We start from the raw sequence: 13114 nt of genomic DNA, 5'->3' as shown, positions 1-13114 counted from the left end.
GAGTTTAAACATTAATGACATAACAGCTTATATGGTCAGATCACCCCATTACACTACAGAGTACTTTGCTAAAAGTGAACATAAATAATTGAAGCTTCAAAATTGATGAGCACTATCAGAGTACAAGAATAGAGTGCATTGAAGTAACTACTGTATTCAGTGTGATGTATTACAGTGCAATGCCGTGAAGGACCAACCACAGCTCTCTTTCATTCTGGGAAAACATGAGTCACTACTTCTGCCAATGAGTCTGAGATTTTTTTCTCTGAGGCTAACATTGGAGAAGTGCGTTGTGTCTTTCATTTGAGTAGATCTGGGTTGGAAGAGGGACTTGAGAATGAATTCAATGAAATTTCCTTCCTAATACGATGTCGCCACAAACCAAGATCACACAACAAAAAGTTATTTTTCAAAAACAGGAAATGACTTATGTCAGGATACAGGATCTTTTTTTTATTTACATTTTTACCCATTTTTCTCCCCAATTTCGTGGTATCCAATTGTTTTTAGTAGCTACTATCTTGTCTCATCGCTACAACTCCCGTACGGGCTCGGGAGAGACGAAGGTTGAAAGTCATGCGTCCTCCGATACACAACCCAACCAAGCCGCACTGCTTCTTAGCACAGTGCGCATCCAACCCAGAAGCCAGCCGCACCAATGTGTCGGAGGAAACACTGTGCACCTGGCAACCTTGGTTAGCGCGCACTGTGCCCGGCCCGCCACAGGAGTCGCTGCTGCGCGATGAGACAAGGATTTCCCTACCGGCCAAACCCTCCCTAACCCGGACGACGCTAGGCCAATTGTGAGTCGCCCCACGGACCTCCCGGTCGCGGCCGGTTACGACAAAGCCTCTGGTGGCACAGCTGGCGCAGCAGTACAGCGCCCTTAACCACTGCGCCAACCAGGAGGCCCCTGGATACAGTACTCTTACATACACAGGCTTCATCCTTACTAGTCTATGCATCCTAGATTTAGACGACATTGTTTCCTAAGGCCTCACCCACATTAAACAATCCCTTCAAAGGGGACAAGAGGGGCTACGGTCTAGTGAAATGAAACCAGGCCTAAGTATGCTCTTACAGTAAGATCATTGATTTAATTTCCCACAGTGCTCTGCCGTGCTATGGCAGCCTGCTATATACAGTATAGCCACCTCAATATCAGGTCTGTATACAAGGAGCTCAAATGGAGATGTTCTCCTGTGTCTCTGTATCCCCTTTGATCAGAGTGGTGACACCAGAGAGCAGAGAGTGGAGGGTTTATAGGGAACTGTGTCAAGCATGTTATGTAAGAATGCAGTACTCACTGAGTACATAGAGTACTCACAGAGTATTGAGCTCTTTGATGTGCCACTGTCAGCAGCAGGACGTTAGCCCTCTGGATGGGTGTGTGTACCATGGAGAGATCGGCTATGAAATTGTGTGTGTTTGTGAGAGGGAGAGGTCAGTGTCTGTGTGTTGGAGGTACTGGGCTATGGCTGGAGGTAGGAGGTAGACTGCTAATTGCCTAATACTTAGCCTCCCTCTTTAGTTGTAAATTATTCATATTCACCAGTAGACTCGTCTACTGTGAGTCATCTTCACTGAGCTGTGTGTGTGTGTGTGTGTGTGTGTGTGTGTGTGTGTGTGTGTGTGTGTGTGTGTGTGTGTGTGTGTGTGTGTGTGCGTGTTCATCTGATTATAACCTGTTGTTGACTTTGTTTATAAACAGGTGTTGGCTTGTTGTGCTGCCTGTATTATGTATATTTTAAGACACATCTGGTGTATTCTCAGGTGCACAATCACACACGTGCATGCACAGACACAGACACATGCATGTGTGATGCACACAAAATGTACGGTTGTGTATTGTTTCTTTGTATTGGGGAAGAACGCTTTTACTGATATGTTAGTCCTCCAAGGTCTTGCCATTTCGATGCATGTATACTACTGTTGGCCAGTAGGGGGCATTAGACTTGTTCACTTCGCACTGGGACTATATGCGATCCTGCACCTGTGTGTTCTCATTATTGAGAGAACTTTGGCTTCGTTCTCCTGTTTCATAATTTATTTATTTTTCACCTTTATTTAACCAGGTAGGCAAGTTGAGAACAAGTTCTCATTTACAATTGCGACCTGGCCAAGATAAAGCAAAGCAGTTCGACACATACAACAACACAGAGTTACACATGGAGTAAAACAAACATACTGTAATGAAACAGCAGGGAGCAGGTTTCGAACCCTCGACCTTCGAGCCCGAGGTCCGGCGCGCTATCGACTGACCGCTTATAAACCCAGGGTCGTTACAATACAGTCAATAATACAGTAGAAAAATAAGTCTATATACAATGTGAGCATTTATCCTGTGTAACAGGTCAGTTCAGTGCAAAAATACACTGAATAGGACAATATAGCTTTGTAACTTGCCTGTTGAAGTGAATGTAATGGTTTTGAACAACATAGCAATTGCATAATTTGGTACAAGACAAAAAGCGCATGTCAAGTGTGAAATGTAATGATGGCGGTGCATTCCTTTGATCGAGAAAAAAAAGAGTTAAGTAAGACACGCCTGACAATGTCCTAATGGTTTAGAGAATTTAATGTTGTAACTGTGATGTTTAAGAACCTTGTAATTGTTGTACTATAAATGTTAGAAAAACAGTTTTTGGCTAGCTCCGGTCAGCTTTTGGCTAGCTCCGGTCAGTTTTTGGCTAGCTCCGGTCAGCTTTTGGCTAGCTCCGGTCAGCTTTTGGCTAGCTCCGGTCAGTTGGTTGCTAGCTCCGGTCAGTTGGTTGCTAGCTCCGGTTAGCTTTTGGCTAGCTCCGATCAGTTGGTTGCTAGCTCCGGTCAGTTGGTTGCTAGCTCCGGTTAGCTTTTGGCTAGCTCCGGTTAGCTGTTTGCTAGCTCCGGTCAGTTGGTTGCTAGCTTCAGTTAGCAATATGGTAGCTTGTTCAGTCATTTTCCAATAATTAACATTAATCTCATTTGCAATATTATTGTCTTTCTATTAACCTTTCTTACACGGAGTGAATGTATTTTGAGCATGGGTATAAAATAACTTCTAATGAGTTATACCACCTTAAAGGCTTGCATCTTTTAGAGTCTCCCATGGGGCTATAGTGGGGAGCAATCAACTACATAATTATAATCTAAACAGGTGAATTAAGTTAAGCGTAAATGTGTTTGGGGTATAAATGTAAAGAATTTGAAGATGTGAATTGGATTGAAATGTAATATTTTTGATGTATGTTTGATATGTGTATGAACGAATATGTCAGGGGTTTATGAGACAGATTATTAAATACACTTTAAATACAACAAAAAGACGATTTGCCCTTGAGAGAATGTTGAATAAAATAATCGAGAGAACCTTTGAAAGAGAAGCCACGTTCTCCTGTTTCATAATTTATCCTGTGCTACAGGAACTATCATCTGCTGCACCAGTCCCAAAACTGGGACCTATAACACACACACACACACACACACACACACACACACACACACACACACACACACACACACACACACACACACACACACACACACACACACACACACACACCTCCTAGTTATGTTACACACACACACACACCTCCTAGTTATGTTACAGGGTGTATACTGTAGGAACGAGATCACACTCTCACACATCCAGACGACCAAGGAAGAAATGTCTTGGGGATAGAGATGGAAGAGACAAAGGCTTTAAAAAGCCTCTTACGTTTACCTGTGTGATCTTGTCTTATCTGTGGACTGACAGCTTGTTACTGATACATCAGACCCCAGACAAAAAGTTATGATAGATGATCTGCAGACAATAAACAGACGGTAGGTTTGTAGAGCATTGTGGGGGTCCCCAGACATAGAGAGCCTGTGACTAATTGGTCGGCAGCTTGTTCGACTGGCTGCTCGGCCACTCACCCGGCTCGCTGCTGCTGTAGCTGCTGCAGTTTGTGGCTCAGCTGTTTGTTTTCGTCCTTCAGGGTCTGACACTCGTCTGAAATCGCATGACACTCCGCCGTCAGCTGGCTTACCTCACCTGGAACACACACACACACGTACACAGGGTCACATGAGTGTGTGCTGTTTTGTCTTGGGTGTGTGTTGGGGTGGGAAAGTTGACGCACTGAACCATGTTAACAATAAGTAGTCATGGTAACAGATTCCACAGGAAATGGTGTGATATGGCGAGGAAGGTAGTTGAGGTTTTGAACAACACTGGTTCCACCATGGCCCTGTAACATATTAGTTTAGATAGAGTCCTGAAATGTGTTCAGGTGTAACAGAGTTAAGAACGTGACGTAAGCTCACTCCACAGCGAGCTCAAAATGACTGCCAAAAAAAGCTATCCAATTGGTGTTTGCGAACAGAGGTTCACTAGATCGAGACTGGTATGAAACAGGGACAGTGGAGGACGCTACAGTATACTGTTAGCAACACACAGACGTTGGTTGAGAGGCTCAATCCTCCCCTGGATGAAGGTGGTCAATGAGTGTGGGAGAGTTGAGGATGAAGTCTGAAAATAACCAAGTATAAGCTTACCTTTAAACACGACAGCACTATAGCGCCAAAGAGCTCCTCTTACAGGTGTTATAATTAGGAATGTTGTTTGTAATGTTGCAGGGCAGCGTGTGTTTATGTGTGTATACTTAAACGTGTGCACGTGTGTGTACACCTGAAAGTGTGTATGTGTGGGTGGCTATGAGAGAGGTTGCCACTTCTTGTTCAAGATCCTGATTTATGGCTATAAGAATAGCCTAATGTGTTTATGTGACTGGGTGAGGTACAGTACACTTAGACCCACCACTGTATCTTGAGCACAATCTCATTGACCCTTTCTGAATCCCTGTTTTCCTTTACTTTTATAGTCCTAATTCTGTCTCAATACCACCTTCTCCCCCGCCCTCCCTCCCTCTCTCCCTTTTCTTTCCTCCCTCTCTGTTCTTCCCTCTTTCTCTCTCTGGCATTAGCCCTGCTGTTACACAGGCTAATGAAAGTCATGCACAGGCTGGAGATGCACGAGGATAGAGCACTGTGAACTGCCAATATAATACAGGTCACACACATAGAGAGAGAGAGCCTTTGATCGAGTAACCCTGTGTTACTCATTCTGCTAGATAATATGTTATGTCCTCATTATACTGAATACATAAAGTAGGGAGAGAACAAACCAGAAGAGGTTTACAACACTGAGGAGGAAAGGCCAGGGGGGAGAGAGAGACAGAGACGGAGAGAGACAGAGAGAGAGCGCGCAGTACCCAGGCTCTCTTCTGAAAATAACCAATTGAAAAAAGCAGCTCTGGAAAAATATGGGACTTTAACTCATTTATATCTACTATTGGGTTGGTTTTGTGTAGGGCAGAGTTGTTTTTCTACTTATTAGCATTCAATTCAAATAAAGGAGTAGCAGCCATAACAAATGAGCACATTGAGACAGAGAGCACAGTACAACTTTTAAAAGCTTTCGCCTGCTTTCTGGACTTGAGGGGTTTCAACATTAGAGTGTTTGAAGGAGGAATCAGTTTTCAGTCTGCATCATCCCTACAGAGGCCAAGACAGATTGCGATCCTCATTTTCTCCGAAACAGTTTGTTACTCATCAGGTTGAATTTATTTTTATTGGCCTCTTTTATTTAGTCTGGGGAAACCCATCGAGACCAACGTCTCATTTTCAGCACAACAATACAACAATAGAGAAATGATCACTCTAACAAAGATTTATTTTTATTTTTTTTACTTTTACAAAAACTACAAATTACAACTTTCAACATTACAACCACAACAATCTCTTCATTCACTCAAAAGAACTGCAACTCTCATTCAACACATCTAATACTCGAGCCATGAACTACCCTGGTGGCACCAGAGAATCAAGAGGTAAGGAGTTCTGCAGCCTATCCAACAATGGGGGGCATTAAACCTGAAAGGGGATCTACCTAGATCGTTACGGACTAGCGGAACCGGGAGAGAATCAACCCATCAAACGGAAACAGAGGCTGTTGGCTTTCCTCCCTCTTGTTTGAGTACACACGGTGGTGCTGTGTCATTACCATACTGTCCTAACAGTATAGTGGTGACACCTTGAACTCTCCATGCGTGACTTCACCAATAACCATAAGCCTGCGATCAATAACACTCATAAATCCTCTAAACATTGCCGAAGTGTGTTTTAATGGAGAGGTCTAAAGACAAATCTGGAAACCCTGGAGTCACGATGATGACTCCCAGACTGTCTCGTATTTACCCACAGTTCTCTGCTGCTAAGAAGGCCTCTCTGCCAACTGGACCTGTTGAGTCTATTGGATCCGGCCTACAGTTTTAAATGGATCATATTACTGTGCATACTGACTGGGATTTTCCTCATCACTGATTGGTTTCCATTGCTTCAGTGTTATGTATGGAGTGGTGTACTGGATGGGCAGGGAATGTGTGTGGAATGGTTGTGTTTTGAGTTTGTGTACGGGGTTTAAGCAGTGTTGCAGCTTGTGTGGTGTTGTAGTGGTTAGTAGTTTGGGTTAGATGCAGGGTTAGTGCAGTATATAGTATGATAGTACCGTCAGTCTCTCCCTCCCTCCTCATGCTCTTCATACTGATTTCAGCCCGCAGGGTGGTGATCTCCAACTCGTACTCTTGGGCCGTGGTGCGGAGACGCTGCAGCTCGGCCCTCAGACGACACAGCTCCTCCTGCAGGGAGGCGATGTCGTTCTCCCTCTCCGCTGCTGCCTCCTCCCCCGCCTGCTGCAGAACCAGCACCTCCTCCTGGGCAGACCTCAGCTCCTCCTGCACCTCCCCCAGCTCACTCTCCTTCTCCTCCTCCAGAGAGTCCATCTCCTCCTGGACTGAACGCAGCTGAGCTAGAGGGGGAAGGAAAGGAGAGAAGAAGAGGAGAGGAGAGTTCATGTCAATCTGTAAATCAGAACAGACAAGCAATGTTGACTTGTACTCTGTCAAGGACCTTTTGTTTCAGGAAGGTCTGGTAAACACTCTAGTGAACATGTCCTGGCTGCAAAGAGCAGACACAAGAGCTGAATGAGCCAGGGATATGGGGAGGAGAGTGAAGAGGGAGAAGGCAGAGGAGAGGGACAAGGGCATTAGCTCTGGTCTGGGCTTTCTATCTCTAAAGTAGAACCCCTGTCGCCTCACCTCTCCTCATTAATCACACACACATACTTTACTTTTAAAGTGAAGAGAGACTGATGTGTTTACAAAGACATGGCCAGAGCTCAAGAGGCCATGGCTATATGGCAGTGTCTGCAGACCAGCTCTCTTACCACACACTGCACAGAGGAACCACACACCTAGATTACTTCTTGGACCACAACATTACGAAGATGTACAGTCTGGGCAGTTCTGGCTCAGACAAAGCTACTTACTTACTTAGTTATAGTGTGAGGTACAGTATAGTATTGTATTGTACTGGACATAGGCTTGTCCTGGGTTAGGGACAAAAGGCGTCTGGGCTCACCAGAGCAAGAGGGCAATTCATGAGCACTCACACAGTTGTAGAATACGTTCACATTCTCCTCTTCAGAACTTTCCTTACAGGAACATCAATCCCCTTCTGCCTTAATGTTTACAGTAATTCAGCCAATCACATGGCCTCTCTCTGACGTCACATGGCATTCTGCCTTGGGGTTGCCGTTACGTGGAGCACACCATGTACGGAGAGTTCTCTCCCTCTCTCTCTCCTTCCCCCTCAGTAGATGGGAAACACTGGCGTCGTGTGTGTACAACAGCAGAATAACAAAGCCAAATGAGCTAAGACAAACTACCCTACCTCGGCCTGCCCCCGCCCACCCCACCCCCAGTCTGCATTCCAATAGGAGTCATGTGGTGAGTGTCACTGCAAGGGGGGAGTGCTGTGCTCCCTCTCACCCCCCCACGCACCCTTACACTCAGTCACCTACATAACCCCATGTTTATCCAAATGCTGAGCCTGGAGACTGAGCATCTTCTCCTAAGGTAGTGACATCATGACAAGGCCTCTATGTCGTCTGGAGCCACTGTCCTTCCTGTAACTAATGATGTCTGGTGCACAGAATGAAATAGAACAGAGTAGTAATATATGGATTTCTATGGTCTGGTGTCTCTCTGGTCACGTGACATCATTCAGACGGTGGCCACCAAGTCTCCTGAGGTTGAGCACCATTGAGATTTCAGCCAATCATGGAGCTGTACCAGACGTCTTCCCAAGCAGACACATTCTCTGATTGGTAATTGGCACTAGATAAGCCTGTCATTTTAGACCATATAACTATGGTGGGACTAAGTCATAAGAGAATAGATATAGTGTCATATTCAGCTATGTGTATTGGAACCCTATAGCGCTTTTAATATTGACTCTACTTGGAACAATTTATTATAACACTTTTGTTTAAACCCTATAGCATTGTCAAGTGATGGGGACAGTACAAATAGACAGAGAAGGATATTGTGTCCAATCCATGTATCTCTTAAAGTTGTCCTCTCTCCACTATCATGAGACCCTACTAGGAGACAAAGGAGTGGGGGGGGGGATTTTAAAAGTGATGTTCATCTATAAAAGTTATGTTTATTGTTAACTTTTCCTCAGCCAATACACTATTTCATGAGACAGTAGGGGAAGATAATGGTGCTGTGCTCATTTATCAGAAGTGGAGAGAGGAGAGGTTGTGTATAAGGGTGTGTGCGCTTGTGTGCATGTCTGTGTGTGTGCATACACGCTTGCGTGCGTGTCTACCTTGCAGTCTCTGGATCTGTCTGGTAAAGCTCTCTGCCTGGTGAGCACTAGCCAGACGCTCATCTTCCAACAGACCTGAGACAGAGGAAAGAAGGAGCGAGGGGAGGAAGAGAATGGGGGGATATGAGAGGAGGAAATGTACAAGAGGAGGGAGAGAAAGGGGGAGGAGAGGAGGAACAAAGTGAGTATGCATGTGAGTCAGCAGAATGGATCATGGGGGAGTTGGGGGCAGGGACAACTGGCACAAGAACCATGACAGCTGAGCAATAGGACCTCCCAACCCTCTCACAACCCAGCCGTGATGTCACAATGAACTGAACACCCAGCATGCAATCATGGCTACAGCTGTCACACACAGTCTCACACACACAGGCACACATACACCCACACTCACTCACTCAGACACACACAATTCCACACACTAACACAAATACAGTCACACTCAGACACAAACTCTTCACTCACACACACACTCACACTCACAAACAGCAACTCACCCTGGATCTCCATGAAGCTCTCTTCATGTTGTTGTGACACCTCCCTGGCCTCCTCCAGCTCCAACACCAGCTGCAACACATGGGACTTCAACTCCTCCAAGTCATCCTCCTCTAACATTACTCCTTCCACCTCCTCCTCCTCCACTTTCACCTCCTTCTCTTCTCCCTGGTCCTCCTGCTGGCCCTTCTCTCCGTTCCCCACCTCCACCTCCTTCTCTTTCTCCTCCTTCTCATCGTTCTCCTCCAGGGTCTCCCTCTCTTTGGCCGTCAGCATGTCCACAATGCCAGGCCTTTCCACCTTCAGGTCACATATGTCATCTAGAGAGAGAGGGATGGGGGAAAGGAGAGATAAAGATAGATAGTGTGTGAGAGAGAGATAATTACTACCTCGGTAAACAGCTTAGTTTGCAAACTCCTTTCATAGAGGTCTGCATTGGCCTACAAAGTAGTAGCAGTATTTCTTAACACATTGACCGCTCTTCATATTATACCTCCTGGTGTTTGCAAGCTGAGAGGCAGCTGTGGTTCAACCCCCCACCTCATTGCTTGTCTAGGCTTTGAGTCTCTTACCCCAACCCCCTGACCCCCAGCCCCCACTCCACCTGCTGCCCCCCGGTATGATCCTCACCTGGTATCCACAGAGACACACCCCCCCCCCACCCCCCAAAGACTTCCCACACACACTCGTTATTGCCCACACAGTCCACCACCTGAGATTGCTGTCATCAGACCAAGCAGAAGACTGCTGAGCAACTATTCAAGTAGGGTTACCTGTTCTACAGAGCCATCTAGTGGGAAAACAGTGGAACAGTCAGAGAAACTCAGAGGAACTCAAAAACACTCAATACACTCTATGGAGCTATATATGTCTCTTTAGAATCATCTAAAATAATGCTGAGTCAGGCGAAGAAAGAATTTTAATCTTTTGATACACTTGAGTCATTGCATTTGCAATATTTGAGGTAGACTGCTTTCTATGTTAAAGAGATGATAGAAATCACAAGGACAAAAACTCAGAGTGCGAGAGAGACAGAGAGGGAGAGAGAGTAAGAGAGAGAGAGAGAGAGAGAGACACTCACTCTCTCTCTTGCAGTGCATGCTGGGAGTTTGAGTGTTTGGTGTGGAGGGCTCTGTCCTAACTAACTTGATTATTTTCTTGGACTTTTCTTTCAATTTTATTTTTCTATGGTGGAGGGTTAATGCAATATTTGTTTTAGCGGTATCCACAGTTTTTTCAAAGTTAGGGTGGAAGAGGACAGAGTAACTTTCCTGGGGTTTGGAAGGTGTGGTGTGCACGATGGCTTCTCAGCCTAGCGCGGAGGAGACGCTGTCGATACAGCATGGATTCAGGTGTGTTCCTGAGAATGGAGTTAAGGTGGAGGAGGTTCTGCTCGCGGTCAGTGAACAGGTAGGAGCTGAATTTATACATTCTGCTTCTAGAATGAACAAAGCTGTGGTCGTGTTCATGAAAAGGGCTAATTTGGTTGGTAGGCTAATTTCTTGCGGAATATTTGTAAGTGATGTGTTAGTGTCAATTTCACCTCTCTCTACCCCATGGACAAGAGTGGTAGTTGCAAATTTGCCTCCGTTTCTTACGGATGACCAAATCAGGAAAGAGCTGAGTCGTTTTCGTAAGTTTGCTAGCGGTTTTCGTGTACTGTCAGCAGGCTTTCAGGCAGATGCCGTTAAGCACGTTGTTTCATTCCGGAGGCAAGTGTTTATGTTTCTGAACAACAATGAGCAACAACTAAATGTGCATTCGATTGGGAGCTCTGGTGGAAAAAAGTGAGGCATGGGGAGGGGCTCTATGCAGGGTTTGCCAGCACAGATAGTCTACGGTGTTTTGAGTATGGGGATTTGGGGCATAAGAGCTTTGCGTGCCCACATAAAGCCCGCAGACAAGGTGAGGGTACAAGCGCCAGTGGGGGAAATCGAGGTCAAAGTGCAGGGGGTAAGGAGATGCAGACAGCAGAAGCTGGGCCCTAGTCATGCCAGGGAAGGTGGTGTAGATGAGGCTGGGTCTAGTCAAGCTAGAGATGATGGTGTAGATGAGGCTGGGCCTAATCAGGCTATGGATGGTGGTGTAGCGGGGGCTGGGTCTAGTCAGGCTAGAGATGGTGGGGTAGCTGAGGCTGGGTCTAGTCATGCTATGGAGGGTGGTGTAGATGATTCTGGGCCTAGTCATGCTATGGAGGGTGGTGTAGATGATGCTGGGTCTAGTCAGGTTATTCTAGTGGATGAGGAGAGTATAGTGGGGAAGTGTAAGAGATTGTGGGGGAGGAGGAGGGTGTCAAGCGAAAAAGGGTGTGGACAAAGGCACCATGGACATTTTGCCTGTTGCTCTGGGTGATGCCCTGACCAGAGAGAAAGGGCAGGTGGTCAGGGTGGGAGATGGAGATGAGGAGGAAAGTGAGTCTGAGGAAGAGGATGAGGAGTTATTTTTTTCAGACTCCTCTTCAATGGGCCCGGAGCTGACAGCCAGTCAGGCAGATGGGTCTAAGTTCACGTTGAGAGAATTGACAAGGTTCCTGAATGAGACTAAGGGGGAAAAAGTTCATCTTGAGGCTTTTTTTTCTGATCCTAGAAAGTTTGTAAGATCAGTACAACATGCTATGAAAAATGAGGGGCATGGTGTCCTCTCACCCAGGAAACGGTTTAGGTTGAGGAAGTGGGTCACAACAGTGCGTAAAGGTTTACCTTCAGACACTGTTTAGATGTATATTTTCTTTCTGACACTGGGGCTTTTTGAGCTTTGCTATTGGTCTCTATTTCTGCTGGCTTTTCTCCCACTTCTTATGGAGACTCTTCGGGTAGGCTCACTCAATATAAATGGCGCCAGAGATGCGGGAAAGAGGAGTGTGTTGGGTGAATATGTAAAACAAAAAAAAGTACAGGTGTTGTTTCTGCAGGAGACACATAGTGATGTGTTGAATGAAGTCGATTGGGAGCTCTGGTGGAAAGGGGCAAGTGTGTTGAGCCATGGGACAAATCCTAGTGCAGGGGTGGCAGTCCTTTTGCACCGGGGCTGTCTGTCAAACGTTGCTCCTCAAAGGAGGTGTGTAAAGGTAGACTGCTTGTTGTTAAAGCAGAAATTAACAACATGGGTTTTGTCTTTATAACTGTGTATGCGACTAACACAGGGAGAGAAAGATGGGTTCTATTTGGGAGCCTTAGACAGGAACTCTCACAGGTGGCGCCTGAGGAGACGCTGGTGGTCGGAGGGGGCTGGAACTGTACAATGGATTTTATGAAAGACAGAAATGGGGAAGAGCCTCATTCAGTGTCAGTGGGAGTGTTAAGAGACATCATTAATCAGTTCGACCTAATGGATGTTTGGAGAACTAAATATCCAAACACAAGACAGTATACATGGGTGAAGGTTTTTGGGGCTAGGGTGAGTGCAGCCCGACTTGATCGGTTATACGTGTCTAGGAATCGGAGCAATAGGCTGCTGTGCGCTACCATTCTCCCGGTGGGGTTTTCGGATCATCACATAACCATGGCTCAGCTGTCTATTTCATCAGGGCCCCAGCAGGCATCTTATTGGAAGTTCAATGTAAAGCTCTTACAATATGCCACTTTTTGTTTAGGTTTCCAAAACTTTTGGGAAAGGTGGGGGCAGCGAAGAGAGGAGTATGAGTCTCTGAGTCAATAGTGGGATGTGGGGAAAGTCCAAATTCGGCTTTTCTGTCAACAGTACACAGCTCTCTCATCCTCAGAGGCTAGGAGAGTAATGGGGGAACTAGAGCATTGTATTAGTGAGATAGAGGTAGAGATGGTGGGGCAAGGCAATGTAGGCCTCCAGGCTAACTTAGCCAAATTACATAGGGACCTGGGCAGTTTTTTCCAGGTTAAAGCAAAGGGAGCACTTGTAAGAGCTAGGTTCTCCATGCTCAAGGAGATGGATGCTCCCAGCTCCTTCT

The 13114-nt window shown here is 46.0% G+C and overlaps 1 protein-coding gene across 8 annotated transcripts in view; it reads right to left on the bottom strand.

Annotated features, from left to right (window-relative positions):
* Positions 1-13114, bottom strand: part of LOC110500156 (uncharacterized) — a 72979-nt gene that overhangs the window by 8009 nt on the left and 51856 nt on the right. For 6 of the 8 annotated variants that reach the window (XR_016490212.1, XR_005038561.2, XM_090214119.1 and 3 more), the window contains 4 exons: positions 9192-9509; positions 8695-8769; positions 6530-6829; positions 3898-4015 (listed from right to left, as the gene is read on the bottom strand). Coding sequence is in view for 6 of the 8 variants with exons in the window: in XM_090214119.1 (XP_090070245.1) it covers positions 3898-4015; positions 6530-6829; positions 8695-8769; positions 9192-9509 (811 nt within the window). In the remaining 2 variants the exon portion in view is untranslated. Of the gene's footprint in view, positions 1-3703; positions 3785-3897; positions 4016-6529; positions 6830-7471; positions 7613-8694; positions 8770-9191; positions 9510-13114 lie in introns of those variants that run through there. The other 2 variants (XM_090214122.1, XM_090214121.1) reach the window with 2 other exon arrangements.

The sequence above is a fragment of the Oncorhynchus mykiss genome, chromosome 21 (genome assembly GCF_057628025.1).
Source record: "Oncorhynchus mykiss isolate SJ-2025 chromosome 21, ASM5762802v1, whole genome shotgun sequence".
In the NCBI taxonomy this organism is placed as follows: domain Eukaryota; kingdom Metazoa; phylum Chordata; class Actinopteri; order Salmoniformes; family Salmonidae; genus Oncorhynchus; species Oncorhynchus mykiss.
The sequence above is the reverse complement of the archived record's forward strand: the minus strand, read 5'-3'. Positions and strand labels throughout refer to the sequence as shown.